At 37.2% G+C, this 18,004-nt stretch overlaps 2 protein-coding genes across 3 annotated transcripts in view; one reads left to right on the top strand and one right to left on the bottom strand.

The window, feature by feature from the left end:
- LOC307162827 (riboflavin transporter 2-like) overlaps positions 1-18,004 on the top strand; it is a 285,939-nt gene that overhangs the window by 21,783 nt on the left and 246,152 nt on the right. Inside the window, exons 4-5 of one of the 2 annotated variants that reach the window (XM_079878494.1) lie at positions 951-1,074; positions 1,183-2,287. The exons of the other annotated variant lie outside the window; for it this stretch is intronic. Coding sequence (XP_079734620.1) covers positions 951-1,074; positions 1,183-1,392 — 334 coding nt within the window. The 3' untranslated portion in view covers positions 1,393-2,287. Of the gene's footprint in view, positions 1-950; positions 1,075-1,182; positions 2,288-18,004 lie in introns of those variants that run through there. 2 annotated transcript variants of the gene reach the window in all.
- nfatc1 (nuclear factor of activated T cells 1) overlaps positions 6,125-18,004 on the bottom strand; it is a 39,492-nt gene continuing 27,612 nt past the window's right edge. Inside the window, exons 9-10 of the mRNA XM_079878942.1 lie at positions 16,682-17,320; positions 6,125-7,784 (exon numbers count right to left, since the gene is read on the bottom strand). Of these exons, the coding sequence (XP_079735068.1) occupies positions 7,729-7,784; positions 16,682-17,320 (695 nt within the window). The 3' untranslated portion in view covers positions 6,125-7,728. The remainder of the gene's footprint in view (positions 7,785-16,681; positions 17,321-18,004) is intronic.

The raw sequence follows: 18,004 nt of genomic DNA, 5'->3' as shown, positions 1-18,004 counted from the left end.
TCAATCAGTTGCCTCAATTTTTAAGTTAAGAAATTCAAAGTTTAAGTAAGCAGAACTGGCAGATTTTTTTATTTGAACTCATACTTAAAACTTAAAACTTTCATGTAACCTCAATGTGAACATTTTTATTTCTTAGCTAGCTATAACAAGCTAGTTCAATAAATGCTAACTTGCTAACATGTTAACAATAGCAGGGAATAGCACTTGCTGTATTAATGCAGTATTAAGCTTGTATCATACTTGCTCTCAAACCAAGCCTAAACTCGTAACTCTCCTAAAACCAACATGAGCAGAAATTCTTCTAAATTAGCGTAACATTAATCTTGCACACACACACACAAAAACATTGTATTACTCTTAATGTTAGCATTTACGAGTGCCATGGGATAGAAATCCCAGCCCAGTTTCAGTTAAACGTAAGTTGGTCTAAATTAAAAGCAATCATTTCATAAAACTTAAAACAATGATACTGTCAGTTTACCTAAAATATATCAGTTCTGTGAACTTGAAAGAAAAAGAAAGTACAAAATACTCATAAAAGTTAATGTGATTGAACTAATTAGTTTTAATTTAAGTTTGTCATACTCAAACCAATTAATTATTTTGAGCGTTAGGGTTTACAGTGCACCAGTTCCAATCTTTGTCAGAGGATAAAGAGTTAACAACTTTATGTCGGCCACCACATGCTTACTCAAAAAGTGTAGTTTTCTTAGTCACATTCATACAATTTGCTAAATCAGTGATAGACAGAAATCAAAAGGTCCAGATGATGTGCCATTCTCCATTCATCCGGACTTCAGTTTGGCCTATCCTGGATGTCGATTTGCAGTAACACCAGACTCCACTTGATGGATGGATGGATGGATGGATGGATAGATTTGATTTTGCACATTTTGGCTATTAACACAATTAACTAACTCTTCCTCAACTCTTTGTTACATTCTGAACAGGTCTTTAGTGCTGATGGGAGTTCTCACTTCTATTGGCTCTCTAATTGGAGTTTTCATTATGAGCATGGCTGTGTTGAGTCCCTGTCCACTGCTAGTTAATGAGACCTCTGGAGCCATCATTATTGTGAGTATTGGGGACCAATTACTTGTTTACATCTTATATAAGAAGCGTATTTTCTTGATCTATATTATTGTTTCTTTTTTGTATATTTAGTAATACTTTGTTTTACAGGTGTTGGCGTGGTTCTTTTTTATCTTCATCCTATCCTACGTAAAGGTGATTGTTGCTGTCATCTTGCGAGATGAAGGCCACAGCGCTCTTGTGTGGTGTGGAGCTGTAGTGCAGTTGGGCTCAATGTTGGGGGCAGTGACTATGTTTCCTTTGGTCAATGTATTTGAATTTTTCACCTCAGGTGACCCATGTAACACTAATTGTCAATGAGAAATGGGATCTGTAAATAATATTAATAATATTATACTTAATTGTTGAGCATATGTAAAATATAAAAAGTTTCTATTAGAATTTTTGTCAGAAAAGGAAATTGTTTAAAACTAATATCAAATATTTTGATTAATGTAAAATAATCTTGCTTTCAATGCCAATTGTTTTTGCATTCTATTCAGATATGTTTATTACAATAACAATGTTTGTAAAGTTTTTTTTTTTATGCTGACTTTTTTTTATTTGCAATGTTTGTAAAGTGTTTTATGCTGACTTTTATTATTATTATTTTTATTTGCTGGCTTGTCCATTTTTTTTTAAATCATCTTGAAAAAAAATTAACATGGTTTCATGAATGGGAGTACTATTTTCAATGCCAGTTTTGCCAGAATTATCAAATGTCCACTAGGAGGCAGTAACAGTCTACAGTGGATATAGATCATTTAGATGAGTTCTTCTCACCCATGAGCAGAGGGTTACTAGGGGACCTCAGTAAGCAAGTGTCAGAATGTCTTAAAATGATTAATTATTATTTTTTATCAGTAAAATCTCACAGAATGCACAAGTGAAACATAACATACATTGGATTTCTTACAATGGAGAAAAATCAGGAAGGTTTATAATTTGTCCCCTCAACAATATAAAGTGATCTAAAATATGTCGAATGAATTTCCCAATATAAACATTTACTTGAGTTGCCTTTAAAATATTATAGTTGAGTTAAGTTTAAGTTATGAATTACGTCAGGAAATAAAATCCTGCAGAGAACTTCTGCATCAAAACAACGGCACTTATTTTGTTTTCTTTAACAAAAATGGAACAACCTGTTAAGGCAGTAAAATGCGTTCATGATTCTACATGATTATTTAAATGTATGACAGCCTTAGTTTCTGTTAATAAAAAACTTAAAACAAGCTCATCTTTTTGTCATAATTTCAACAGAAAAAAAAAAAGATATTAGTCTCTTTTCAGTGTGCAAAGTCATTGAATTGAGCTGATAGAATCTTAATAATCTGCAGTCATATATATTTATTTTATTGTGCTGCAATATCACAATTTAAAGTCTTAAGTCTCCTCTATGTCTTAACTGCTTATGTAATCATATTACTTTTTTCAAGTAACTAGTAATTCTTTCACGACCACTATCGTCAAATATGATTGACAATTAGCATATAGTTTGGATTGGTGGTATGGTTCTGTTCTGGGCAAGAACTCCCTGCACATCCATGTAGCCTAGCATGGATGAGAGCAGGGAGAGCAGCAATAACAGAACAGAACCAATATGAATGTATTGCAGATTTCAGTAATGTCAGTATTTTAATGTACATCAATTCACAGGGTAATCAGAATACCAAAGACTGGACGAGAGGAGGAGCTGGGGATGGAGGAGGGTAATTAGCTCCTGAGAAATGCGAAAGCTGCTGATAATACCACTATCTCACGACCAATTCGTACGAATGATAAAAAGTTGGCTAATTCGTACGAATTCGTACGACCTCACTCGTACGAATTTGTACGATTTGTCTAAACCCACGTGATGGGTAGGTTTAGGGGCGGGGTCAGGGGTAGGTCATTCGTATGAAATACGAATTGGGCAATTCGTAAAATATGTACGATTTTGCAAAAATACTACTAATTCGTACGAGTGAGGTCGTATGAATTCGTACGAATTAGCCATCTCGTAGAATTTGTACGTTTTCCCGTGAGATCAGGTTGATAATACAGAAGGAGCTTATATGAATACAGTGATAGGCGTCGTATTCACTGATCTATATAGAATGACATTATATAGATCAGTGGTCGTATTGCTAAAGGTAGACGTGGATCAGCTGATGCGAGCTTGACTAACGTGACCTGCCAGAATTAGCTTGATAGTAACGCACTACTTTTAAATTCACAACAAATTAAGCAACACACAGGTTTTCATGTATTGACAACCTCTCCTGTCCCCATGTTGAGAGAATCAGGAGTAAGTGCAGAGTTGTGTGAACTGTGTAAACATGATGATTATTGACTAAATTTGAGCATTCATTTACTCATCTCACTTCAGCATTTTTAAAAATGAATAAAACAGTCAAATAAAAACTCACGGTATTACGCAAAACTGCAATAATTAAATGTTAAAATGTATTTAATCTCACTTATTTAACGTCTTTGCTGACCTTTGATGATCCAAATAAACCACATGAATAAGCAAAAATGACTTTAGTTAAACATGACATTTGTGTTTTTATTTATTGCTGAAGTGAATGGAGCTTCTGTGTCCTATTCTTCTTCAATCCAGAATGGCGGGACAGCTGAAAAGTTACTTGAGCTGCGCCTTCTACTGTACAGGTATGAATTTGCATTTCCTTCAGCCTTTTTCATTTCACTTTTAATGTGAAAGGGCCTTTACATTTGCCAAAAATATAACTTTTTTTTTTTTTTTTTGCTATTAAAAAAACAAACAAGCAAGCCCAACCCAGGTGAAACACATTACGTAACGCATTACTTTTCCATACAAAGTAGTAACGCAATTAGTTACTTTTTAGTAACGCAATATTGTAAAGCATTCCTTTTAAAAGTAACTTTCCCCAACACTGTAAATAAGTTACAGAATTTGACATTATTGTCGTTTTATTTTGATTTCTAATGACAGGTCTTTAATCATTAGATGGATGGCTCTTTAATTTATTAAAGTTTGTTTCTCTACAGGTTTATAGTGAGTAAAACAAATATACAGTGTCAACTTAATATAAAGTAAGAAAAGAAAAGATTTTCCACACAATATTGTACACATATTTATAGCATTTCTTTTTTTTTTTTGTATTCATTTTTTCAATATTTAGGGGTTTGTGGCATCAAAACACTTGAATACCTAATACACTAGACAGATGACAGTCTGGGTTTGATCCATTATCTTCTCAAGGGAGAGAAGATCATGGGAGGGTGACAGGTATATGTATTGGGATGTGAAGCTCACATCTGTGAGTTTTAAGACTCCCAAGTTCTTCACTCAACAGGACAGTTTTCACACAATGATAACTGAGACCCGTTAGCAAAGGCCACTCTTCTTCTTGGCTCTCTAACAATCCTCACACAGGATACTAGGCGGCCTACTAATAGAGTGGCTATTTGTGGGCACTGGCTTTGATGATACACCCCACCCGGACTGTGCGTTGTCACCATGGCTATGTGTGACCGGGGATTCAAACCGATGGAAAATATTCCTGTCTGCCTAGCAGGTGTCAACAGGGTGCTTGGCTCAAAGCCTGGATGCAACAGCTGCTTCTACTTTGATCCATTAGTTACTACTTTGGAAGTTCAGCTCTCCTGCGCACATGGGGAAGAGATCTTGCGCATTTTTCATGATTCCTTTTCAGACGACGCTGCCGCATTTTTAATGAGCCGTTGTGACTAGGGTTGAAACTAGATCTTTGAAACGGAACATTGGGTCAGTGTTTTATACTCTTTAAAAGTTTGGACAAAAGACTTTTTCAAATAAATCATCTCCGTTTTTCATTCTCTATGACCAGTAAGAAACATCTTGAAGTCTTTTGTCATTTGATTTTGTTGTAAAACTCAGTATCAATTACTAGGAGTCTCCTGTCATAATAGAGGCTTTTCACACATTTTACTCCAGTGAATATTTCTCTAGTGGATGAGTTACTTCATCCACCTTCTTTTGCAATGCAAAAGAAGAAAAAAAAAGTGAATTCTGAAAAAGCAGAATTCATTAGCCGCTATAGGTACCCCAGACAGCAACATAGTGTCGACCCAGATCCGGCCCACATCTGGACCGTGTGAAATCCACATGAACCAGATTTGGGCCGGATCTGGGCTGATACTATGTTGCTGTCTGGGACTGGTAACAAAGTGCAGTAAACGGTAAAACTTTTTGCGCAGACACACATTCAATACATTCTTATGTGACAACATGCCCCAATAGTGGCCAATATATGGGGAAAGTTGTCACAGTGGAACCTGCTATTAAATAGGCTATTAAAGGCTTTTCAGCTAAATGTAAACAGTATAATATTACAAGATTTATGAAATAGAAATACAATACATGAAACATCAAAAAATTTTAACAAATAATCAAAATATCAAACCAATGTTTTGGCCAAAAGAAGAAAAAAAAAAAATGCACAAAACTTGCCCAACCTGACATTCATGAAATATTAAGGACACCTTTCAGTTAAAATCTCTGTTCATTATAGTGGACTCATATCGAATGCATGTCGCTGCGTATTTTTATTTATTTTTTGTTCTCTTGTTACCCAACAGCTACAGAAAAAAAAAAAAAAAGTATAATAAACAAATATGGTCACACTTTAGGTCCAATTCTCACTATTAACTACAACTTTGGCCTCAATAAACTCCTAATTACGGTTTATTAATAGTTAAGTTTGGGTATCGGGTAGGATTAAGAGATATAGAATATGGTCATGCAGAATAAGGCATTAATATGTGTTTTAAATTCTAATAAACAGCCAATATCTTAGTAATATGCATGCTAATAAGCTGCTAGTTAATAGTGAGAATTGGACCCTAAACTAAAGTCTTACCAAAAATATATTTATTATTGAAATTTAGGTTGGAGGATTAAATTCACAAAGAAAATTTGTAATTTAAAAGGCTTTTGAATCAGTATATATATAAATATATGGTTACTGAGACAGACATTGTGTCAACTTGTACTTTCTATATACTTGTATGCATATGTTTACACCATTCAACTATACACAACTCTAAAAGAGCCAACAAAGCATGGATTTATTGTGCATATTTTGGTACTGAAATGTAAATGCTCCGTAGAAATGTAACAAGCATGGGTAATTGAATACATAAACTTGCAAGAAAAACTCTGTTGTTGTCATTGATACCTTGCGGAAGAATATATCATGTTAGGTCTGATTGTCAAGAAAGAACAACAACAACAACAACAACAAAACAATATGTGGTATTTCTGAGATCCCAGTACAGAAAAATACAAATTAAAGTGCATACATTACCTAACAACCTACAGACAGGATACAATGTACAGGAAGTAAAACCCCCTGTATGAAAATCTCATTATATGCTGAGAAACATGCATTACGTTTATAATTAGAGAGGACAAATACATATATATAAAAGTATTCCTGCTTAATAAACACTTTAAGGCACAGTGCAGTAAACCATCAGGTCATAGAGGCAGTTATAGTGAAACATATATTCTGCTGTTTTAAAGGCAGTTCAAGAGAGCGTAGCCTAATCGGAAACCATTATCCTGCCTTGAAAAATTGCTAGAATAATATTGGATGGTTGACAAATGCCAGTCCAGTCATTCTGGTCACAAAATTTGCTACCATTGTGACCGTAGAGGGGACAGAATTACTATATTCCCTTATGGCTTGCGTGTGATTAATTCCAGCTCACTCCAAATAAATAATTCTATTCTATTCTATTCTATTCATAGAAATTCCAGTTAACAAATACATATCATACCTGATATTAAAAAGCTATAGACATTGGAATGGCTATTCAGAGATAAGCACAGACATCTGCTGTCAAATGATGAACAAAACCACAATTTGGCATAAGCTTAAGGCAAATCAACAAGGCCGCTCGGGCTTACAAATAGGTCAAGGCTTCAAAATGATATTCGACCAAACGTCTCCATAAAGGCAAACAGTCGTCAATGTTTTCTTCTTCATGAGGAACAGATACTTCATTTAACCACACGTATTTGTGCCACTGGATGATGAAATGTAACAAAAAAAAAAAAAACAGAAAGTGAGTTTTCAGAAGTGCACAGCTGCATTCACGTACGCATGCATCCAAAACAAAAACAAAAAGTTTAGGTTATAATTTACAATTGTGCATGCGTCGACTGTACGCCTGGCTTTTGGCCTGCAAAATTACTCTGATTTGTGACCAGACTCAAAATTTTATTTTTTTAGAAATATACATGGTCGTGGATGGAGAAAGATGTCAAACTGCACTTACGGTAATAATTTAAAAAGCTACATTGTGTACAAGAGAGTAAATAGGAAAGCAAAAGGAGAGACAACTTGGTCCACAACAGCACACGCTCCGTCTCGGCAGGATGTGCTGATAAATTCTTAAGTGAAGTACACTTGTTGTTTTTTTTCTGTGCTTTTAGGCTGGTTTTCAGGTCCCCCATGGAAATAAAACAAGCAAGGTTCGGTGAGTTCTGATGGCCTCGCATCAAGTGGAACTCTGAGTGCACAAGGTTTGTTTGTTGAATCGGTGTTATCAGAGTCAGGTCTTGCAGATTCAGATCTTCCGTATGAAATTTGGTATGCTGAAGAGTTCATGATTGCCGTGGTCTTCTCAGAGGGACCCTCGCTGCTATGCGTGGCTGTGCACGGAGATGCTGGAGAGATCGTTCCTGATGATTTCATTTACTGTGAATGCAATTGGAAATCATGTTACTTTTAGACTACACCCAAAACAAACAATTGTATCACCACAGGAAAATATTGCTAAACGCACTTTTACAAAATGCAGTTCATTCTTAAAATGTGTGTTCATGCCCTGGTTGCAGATGTGTCACAGACATCTATTAAATGTGGACGATTTATAAAGATCATGTATTGTTTGTCCCTGTCTTAGATACAGTTGTTTTCCCCAACATCCACTATTGTTCAGAAGTTTGGGGTCGGTAAGATTTTTTAATGTTTTTTAAAGAAATGCACACCAAGGCTGCATTTATTTGATTAAATATATAGTAACAGTAATATTGTGAAATATTATTCCGAATTTTAACAAATTTTAACAAAATTTGAGTTTTCAGCAGTTTTCAGTGTCACATAATGCTAATTAATATGCTAATTTCTTATTATTATCAATGTTGAAAACAGTTGTGCTGCTTAAAATTTTGGCGGAAACCGTGATAAAAAAAAAATCAGGATTCTTTGATAAATAGAAAATTCAAAACAACAGAAAGATCTTTTGTAACATAATTGAAGTGTTTACGGTCACTTTTGATCAATATAACGTGTCCCTGTTTAATCAAAAGTATTAATTTCTTTAAAAAAAAATGACTGACCCCAAATTTCTGAACGGTAGTTTACGTACACTCATCAGGTGGTTGATAAGACTAAAATAAATTCAAAGTATGTTGATCAGCAAATCATTTTGCTTCTGTGATGTGACTCAACATGTATTAAGGAAGTAAATAATGAGAGTTTAAGATCATTTTACATTCTTTTGCAAATCCTAATAGACCTGATTACAAACAAAATGTCAGTTTGATCGATTTGAATTAGGTCCGGGGAATTTAACCGGTAAAATAAGAGTTTAATTATAATTTCTACATATACAGCATCTGTGACCCCAAACACAACAACAGTCAATATAAATAACATGAATAAAGTAAATCAAATCTCTTTTGTGTGGCTTCCCTGAGACTGAGAGGAAGAAAGATCAGAAGATCTCATGCCCTCTTACGGAGGACCCTGCAACTCCAGCTGTCTGCTATCTTCCTGCCCTCTATCTGTCATTGCATTTTCCCACACACTAGGACCCTGGCTCCTTCTGTCAGCTGTATTCTTTGGCCCGAGCATGGGAAGTGACTTAGCGTGTCTTCAGGCTACACAAACAGCCTGGCACTCACTCGCTGTGTGATAGCAGGGGAAACCGGATGAGGCTGCCTCTTAAAGTTAGCATGTTAGCATATTAGCGGTAGACATATTATCTTACTCGCAGGCCCATAGGGAGCATTGTATGACCAACACACAGCACATTACCCTTCCCTAAATGTCTGTATTTCAGTTTTCAAGCCTTCAATGGTTTTATTGCAAAACATTTGAGCCTTTTAGCTCTGAGAAAAGCGATTCACTTTCAGGTTTTTTTTTGCTAACGGCTCTCAAACCTCTAAGGGCCATAGATAGCAACTCTATCGGTTGCTCTATCTGCTTCAAAACAGCACATTCCTCTTCCCTTACGATCAGCACAGACTGCTTTAGTTGGCCTTTGAATTCTTTAGCACAGACGTAAGCACCTGCAGGAAGCATTTGATAACTATTAGACAAGCTGTGTGTGTTTTCCTCATTTGTGGTGAGGAATATCATCACAGCAGAATTCTGCATCTTTCTAACGTAATAAAACGGTTTAAAGTCATAGTTATATGTCATATAAGTCATAAAGAGTAGTGATAAGCAAAAAATGCAAACATATTTGTTCATTTTGTATTTTGTTATCAGGCTAAGTGTTGGTAAATTTTGATTAAATGTCGAGTAGAATAAGTGTTTTTCATTTCAAACATGTCATTTACGCCTCCTTTGCTGTTCTTAAATGGAATTATTTATAACATTAGCATTATCGTCAATCAGCATCATGTATTCAAGATATTGGGATTTTACATAAATTTACAAAAATTGTGTGGTGTTAAAAGAAAAGATTTTTTAAATGTTTTTGCAAAAAGTCTCTTATGCTCAACAAGGCTGCATAAAAACAGTGATACTGTGAAATATTATTACAATTTTAAACAACAGTTTTCTATTTGAATAAAAATTTAATTTTTTTCAGTCTTCAGTGTAGAGTAAAGAATGATCCTTCAGAAGTCATTCTGATATGGTGATTTGCTGCACAATAAACATTTCCTATTATTAATAATGTTGAAAACAGTTGTGCTGCTTAATATTGTTCGGTAACCGTGATAAAAAATGTTTTGAACGGTAATAAGTCACATCCTTTAAGGACCTTTAAAAATCATGTAAGCCTAAAAATCCCAGCAATCTAAAGGCTGTGACACAGAGAGAGAGAGAGATTGAGAAGACACATGTGGCTGAAGGCGGTGTATTTCCTTCCCTCAAGTGTCTCTCCCGGCCAAGACCAGGAAGCCTGCTGAGGAATTCCCTGCAAATGAACCATGGTCTTCGTGCTCCCACTGCAAACCTGCCTAAGGGGCCGAGAAGAGTCCGGAATGCTGACGTTCCCTCTAAACAATGAAGCCGAATCTGTCTTTCATCTCCTCATGAGGGGCGGCGCACCCAGCCTACCTGACCCCGACCTGACACGGCCTCTTCCCAGTCTCCTGGTTTCTCTTTTTCACCAAACTGACACAGGATCTTTCTTGAAAGACTAAAAGAATTACGCCTCGGGAAACCGTCAGCTGACAAAACACCAAAATCGACACTGAAATTTACCCCTGATATTCAAAATATCACAACTCTAACCACTAATATACTGAAATATACCGAAGCTCCAGTAAAGCTGGAGAAATATTTTAATACACACCCTTATAAATATTCAAATGTAATAAATCTTAATTCCTTAAGATTTCATATTCCCTTGGGCATAAGCCCATATGATATGCTACTGCCAGTAGCGTTCTGATTGAGTAGCACTAATATGTGAACAGGATATGAATCAATGAGATGGTTGAATTATGGGGAGAAAAATCACACATGGACGTGCCACACAAACACCACTCCATACTGAAACAATTAGGGACCTTTGACAGTTGGGAGTAAATTACGCCAATACATCTTCGTGAAAAAATTTGGCGAGCACTGACAACTGCCATGGGAGTTTGGACATTAAAACGCAGGTCTCTTGAATCACTAGGATCCCAACTGTCAAAACAGACAGAAGAAATATCTGCAGGACTGCACACATGCAATAAAGTTTTATGGTGAGCGGGACACTAAAGAAAACATCTTTTCGATGCTAAAGTCTTCTGAATGAGTTGAAGGGACAGAAACAAGTTTTAAGGGTAAAAATGGGTAAAATGTCCAAACCAGAGAGCCACAAGCAGATATTTGGGTTTAGTTTCTTCTAAATAAAAAATACAGTAATATTGTAGAATATTATTGCAATTTAAAAATAACTGTTTACTATTTTAATATATATTGAAAATGTCATTTATTATTTCTGTGATGGCAAATTAATTGATTAGAATTAATGATATATTAGAATGATTTCTGAAGAATCATGTGACACCGAAGACTGGAATAATGGCTGCTGAAAATTTGAAAGTGTACTCAAATAGACTTCAAACTTTTGAACGGTATTCTATTTCAAATGGTCTTATATTTATAACGGTCTATATATTTAAGTAAATCAATGGAGCGTCTGTAAGATAAATGGGTTCTTCTCTGGTAATATTACTGGTAGTACAAACATGTGAGTTCTAATAGCCATGACCTATTGTGTCTTGGTATAAAAATCTTTTCTACGATGACGAAGCGTCTACTAACACTTTTCAGCATTCATTCGCCACGTGTTCGAACTGCACCAGATTCAGTGCAAGCAGCATAACTTTGACTGTTTACAGCTCCCTTGAGGTTTCACCTTACATTGACCTGATCATTCAAATCCATTTGAACCGTGTGCCTCCTTGGCGTGAATAACAAGACACACAGATTTCTTGTTAACTCATTCTTGGGAGAGCATGCCACAAAAGAGAGTACAAAAGTGAAACGTGAACATATCCAAAGATATCAAGATATTTATGCTGAGCGGAGAGACACAAGGGACGCTGTTATTTTGAGCCAAGATGACAACTTACATTTGAAGAGGTTTCATCTTGTTCGGAGTGCTCATGGTAAATAAAGAGAGCCTCAGTAGGTGTTGACACATGCACTAACATTTCGAAAAGACCAAAGGAAACTTTGATTGTTTTCAAGTCTCTGTTGGTCAACAATTTTGGTTTGGGGTTTTGGCTAAGGATAGCAGCTAGTGACTCATGTACTGCGATGCTGCTTTTGTACACTGTTGGCTTGAAAAGAAAACTGTTGGCAGTTGCCATAGGATACATCTCAATTTGCTGCCACATTTCGAATGAGGAGTCTAATGAAAGGACTTCAGCGAGTGATAAGTGACTGGATACACTATAATAAAGCTGCAATATGAGATGCTACTTAGGGCTTCATACCAAACTAACAAGTGTTTTTGATTTCAGCCTGGTGCTGTTTGAGTTGGCAAAGAATAGCCGAGACTTACCCTTCATAACCCGATAAGCTTAGCATTACTCAAGAGGTATTTCAGCACGTGATAAACGATTCAGATTGAAGATAATGCATGAACAGAGTTTATAGAGTGCAACAGAGACGGAGTTCATGAATCGATGCATTAGCCAGCCAGATTTTTATTAGCCCTCTGCATGAAAAAAAAAAAAATCTGGGCGTTAGACGCCATTTCTAGTTCAACAACATGCTAAAACAGTAGAGGATATTTAAAACAATAGCCCAAACAGTAGGTGCTAGCAATGCCAAGATCGTGGGTTTGATTCGCAGGGTTATTATCGTTAAAACGTAGAAATATTAAAAACGTGTTTTTGTTGTTGTAATATAGCTGAAATAAAATAAAACATAAAAAGACATGAAACATGAAAAGCTAAATGAAAATTAGCACTAAAATTACTAACTGGAAATAAATTGAAAACTGAAATAAAAAAAGCTAATTCAAAATATTAAGAAAAACTATAATAATAACTGAACAATACTAAAATAGCACTGGCATGAACAAAACAATTCAAATCAGATCCGATTCAGAGTCCATTCCACGTTCCTTAACATTTAGTGGTTCTGACATTGAAAGAAAAAGCTCTGGATTCTTCCTTATTACAGCCAATGACCATTTTATGTATCTTTCTGACTAAAATAAGAAATTAAGGCCTTACAGTAGCTCATAAACAAATATTCCTTAGATTTTTTGTTTTATTTTGACAAATGTACCTCTTGAACTCTGATATAAAGGACTTGTATCTCTGGGATTGCTGTTGTGACTCTGACTGGGAAGTGAATATGTGGATGTGAGGTAATCCAAGAACCTGCTTCCTGCTGGACCAGGATAAGCAGCAGCTGGATCCGTGTGATAGAGCCCAGAGACCTGGCCTGCTCTCTACCTTCAGGAAACAATGGGGGAACAAGGAACTACCAAACAATTATCCCACCAGCACTGTTAGCCTCATTAAGGGGTCCACAAGCAGCAAAACTCCCAGTAGTCCTAATTGTTTTAATCAGCAGAAGACAAGAAAAACAGACCTCGGGTCAGGATCACAATCACACTGGGATTTGTCATCTACGCAATGACCGGCCTCATAATTGACTCACAAGGGTATATCTTCCTCAAAAACTATGTTAGCCTAACCAAGTATGACCACAAGATGTATTTGGTCTTTGCTACAATGTTAACAAAATTATGATACCATTAGTCATCGACTTGGAGGTGTCTACCAATATCAAGCCAATCTCTTCTATTCAAACTCTTATGCAAGCACCTGACAAATTACATTATTTAAAGTGATAGTTTGTCCAAAAATGTAAATTCTGCCATCCTTTGTAGAAATAATTATCAATTTCTCTCAGTTGACGGGTCCATACATTGAGTCAAAGTGTTGTTTCAGAGCAAAAACAGTTGAAACATTATTTAAAATATATAATTTTGAACTCCACAAAAGAAATAAAGTCATACAGGTTTAGAACAACATGATGATGAGTTTTCATTTTTGGTTTTCATCACCACTATCGACTATTACTTCAAGCACGGGTCAAGACAGCTTAATAACTCATAAACAGCCAGGCCTCCAGTTGAAAATGCTTGTCACTTTATGGGTAACATTTCTATTATTTATATTCACAAATGAACAGTGTATTGGGTAAAAAATTTAGTTTTTATAAATTCACCATCTTGTATATACAGTCCTCACTGTACTTGCTCAACGCTCTGAATGTTCAAACTGCTCACTACTTCTACATACATTTCTTAACAGCCCCACAGGCTGAATTGGAAAGTTTGTTGTGGTTTCTTATGGGGAACCCAGCTCGTGGGTCACGTGGTATGGAGCGGTTCCCGTAGTTACCCCCTCCTTTACAGCAGGATCTACTGCTTTGGCTCGGCCCGAGCTGGATCGCTCTTCCTGGCAGCGCTCAAGCCACAGGCTTGCATCGGCAGCGGCCAAGTCAGTGTGCTTTATTGCAGTGAGGCCCCTCAAAGCTTACGGCTGGTGAAGGCCAGGAGCCAGGCTCGCAGCCAGCTTTTGTAAGAGTTTCCATGAGTAAAAGGGTTTGTAACCCCTCCTCAAAGAAGCAAAGGAAAACAACAGAAGGACCGTATCAGAGGAAAGAGTGAGCAGTAAATGAAGACTGAAGTATTGGATAAGTGGTTGGTTGTGAAGTTTGAAAGTACCTTCATCACACCGACAGCTTATTCAAGTATATAAGAAGTAAGAACATCTTCAATGATAATAAGACAACTAAAGCCTCAGAAAACCTCAATACTAGGTATGTTGACAGCAATGCATGATGGATGACGGTTTTGTGCTGGTAGAAAAGTGCCTCTGTTTCAAATCAAATTAATGAGAGTGGTTGACAAGCTCCCTGAATGCCACACCTGACAGAGTCCATTAAAGCTGCAATCTAGAAGAAATGCAATCCGAACTTATGACACAGGGAGCCGTGTTAGCGCTCGCTAAAACGTGTTATATTTTGCCAGGGGAGAAATGACAGGTAATAATTTTGACAAGCAAACCCATAAAAAATCCCGCTCTCACTCCATGCATAACTACTTGTCCATGTTTCCGCTTAGTTTAGGCAGTATGGACTATATTTCAACTGAAGCCTTGCCTGGAACCTAAGGAAACCACTATGGTATCCATAATCTGCTATCTGACATCTTAACTCCAAGGAAGGATCTTAGATCACTAGCATGATGTTTGTTGTCTGCAGAACGATTTAAGACAATTTCTTTCACTAAATTAGCATATAGTAGTTTTACGTATACAATAGTGTTCTTAGGGCAGCAGGAAGGAAGCCCTATGAAGACATTGGAGAACACAAAGTTTGAGAAATACTGATGGCCTGTCACATGTTCTACAGTGTTGAAAAACTGAGGGGTGATGTCCAGACTATTTGTCTATCAGCATGATAAAAACTAATTGACGGTGCTGAAAAGTGACCTTCTTTTGGGCTTGAAGCACCATTTGATGCTTCAACAGATCTTTTCATAACCACTAAGGTTTGGGTCTCTGCAAATACACTAGAGAGCCATTAGTCTCAATGTCAGTACACCCACGGACTGGACAAAGACCGCCTGATGCATATTACACACAAAACTGGACAGAACTTTCTCAATCTGGCAAGCTCTAATCTGATTGGCTGACTATAAACAACTTTCCGGAGTCATGGCACAAACGTTTTTTTAATCAGTCAGCCTGGAAAAAAAATGTGTAAGTAAGAAATATTCAGTGGATTTGTCAAAGTTTGCCAGGATAAATAAAAGCAAAGTATGCAAAGGGTGCTACTTGGGTATCATGTTGTACTTACTGGTGCACTTTTTGGATAAGGGATATTCAATTATATGAAATATAGTAGTCCAAGGCACTCAAAGTAGGATTTAAATGAAAGAAGTCTTTGTTAGATCATGGCAATAGAGAAAAAAATTCAGATAAAATAATATAGAGAGATATCAAAATAAAGATTTACATTTACATGGCATAATTACATTTTAAAATAAATTAAATCAAAAAGAATTATTTTAAATTTGTAATAATATTTCACAATATTACTGTTTTTACTGTATTTTTGATCAAATAAAGTAAATGCAGCTTTGGTGTGCATAAAGCCTTACTGACCCCCAACTTTCGAATGTTAGTGTATTCCTTTTCTATATTTGTTTGATGCTTTGTTTGATTTTTGTCTGCGGGAAAAAAAAAAACATTACTTTTTACAAACAAAGATGTTATACACATCTATATTATATCACATTTCTATACACATTTTTCACCAATTCTTGTAAAACTGTTCTCGAAGGCTGTTGTCTTATTTATTTTTCCCATAGCGGCCTATTATTGTTGAACTGTGATCTGTTGCATTAAATGCCATTCAGATCATTCACTCTCTTTCTGTCTAGGTTGGTGGTTCTGGGCCAGAATAAGCTGTGATGTAGATCAGACCTTTCGCCATTTACTCAAAGGTCTGGCTATGACTAGAAAACCATTATCTATTAGCTTTTATGATTTAATAGACAGATCTAATTTTAAAATTCTTCCATCTGTTGAATGTTTCTTCCACAGATGCTTAAAATTTAACACAAAAAGTTGAAGGGAAAGCGATGAAGTCATTCATTAACTTTCCAGTTAATTTAACTTGCTTTCTCGATATATTAAACATCATGGAACGGGGGCCGCTGTCGTTGTGGCAGTACGGTTAGCGCTGGATCTTAACGGTCTTAATTTTGTGAGGGAGCACTCAGGCAAAAAACATCAAGCAATTAGAAACATCTGTTGGGCATTACATCACCAGACTACGATGCACACGGTCACTAAATTTCGCTTGAATATTGCGCTGTCACTTACCATCATCTAGGTACATTTGATCCAGTTCCTGTGGTTCCTGCTTGATGCTGACAGCCAGCATGGCGGGGGCGTCTTCCTCCTCCTGTAGGAGGGGGGAGGACCCGCTCCTCACTGGTCCTTTGGTTATGTGAGCCGCTAACGCAGAGGCCTCACTGGTGGCCTGTGATTGGGTCAGATTGAGGCTGGGAGTGAAGGGGAGTTCTGGTGCAGAGTTTGGGGTGGAAGGATGGGACCCTGGAGAGGATGCAGCGCTTCCTGTTGGGTAGAGCATGGACTGAGGGTAGCGTCCGGGTGTGGGCTGAATGGTAGAGACGTGTGGGACCGTAGGAGACTGGGAGCCCAAGTTCAATCCCACTGATAGGCACTTAGTGGAGATGTGAGGCGGGGAAAGATCCTGCAGTTTTGGGCTGGTGCTGGGGGAGGACGAGCAGGACAGGGAGGTGGGCTTTGCAGCAAGTCTCTGAGGGCTCGACGCGAATGAGCCCGTCACACAGGGCCTTAGTTCTGAGGGTATCATGGGGGTCATCGCCGGGGGGCTGTAGTAGGGCTTCGGATGCAGTGCCAACCCAACAGGATGGAGCGGCGCACATACCTGGGGGAGGTCGTAGTCGTCGCGCGGCTCTGTTTTTATGGTTGGAACTGGGGAGGCGAAGGCGAAAAGAGAGCAAAGAGAGAGATCAGATGAAGAAAACGGGGGAAAAGGAGAAAAACTAATAAAAACACGTTCCGGGTTCATGTGACTTATGCGAGCTAGCGCGAGTGAGTGGGTTTGTGGCTAGGATACCCACAGCGAAACAAACATTCTCATCAATGAGACTATGTGTCTGAGGCTACACGCTCCCGCCCAACTGAAAATATTTAAAGAAAGAGGGAAAAAAGGGATGAATCATCACCACAAGAGCCTTCCAGCTGCTTTCGAAAATAAAAGGGCTATTTTTTTTGGATCTGCCCCCAGTGCTAATACCATATAAGCGTGCATTATGAAATATTTTACTGCTACAGTAGTTTCGCATCCACTGATTTACCCCCCCCCCCCAGCATTTTTTTCAGAGTGTCATTTTAAGATGCGATCTCAGGTTTAAGAGAGCCAAATTGCTAAGAATTGGACTGAGACTAAATTAGAAACAGATCAGCAGATCAAACATATCAAGTGCATGGAGTTCAAACTAGCAGAGAGGCTGCCCAATTTTAACATATACACAAGTAGCAAAGGTGCCTTTAAAGACATTTTAAAGAAAAGTACTGTGTAGTATACTTTCAGTTCATGTCGTTTAGCTTCTAAAGCCATCTATATATTTATGACAAAATTAACTTTTACCAACT

The sequence above is a fragment of the Squalius cephalus genome (assembly GCF_949319135.1).
Source record: "Squalius cephalus genome assembly, chromosome: 8".
Lineage (NCBI taxonomy): Eukaryota > Metazoa > Chordata > Actinopteri > Cypriniformes > Leuciscidae > Squalius > Squalius cephalus.
This window is presented reverse-complemented; position numbering and strand designations above follow the sequence as displayed.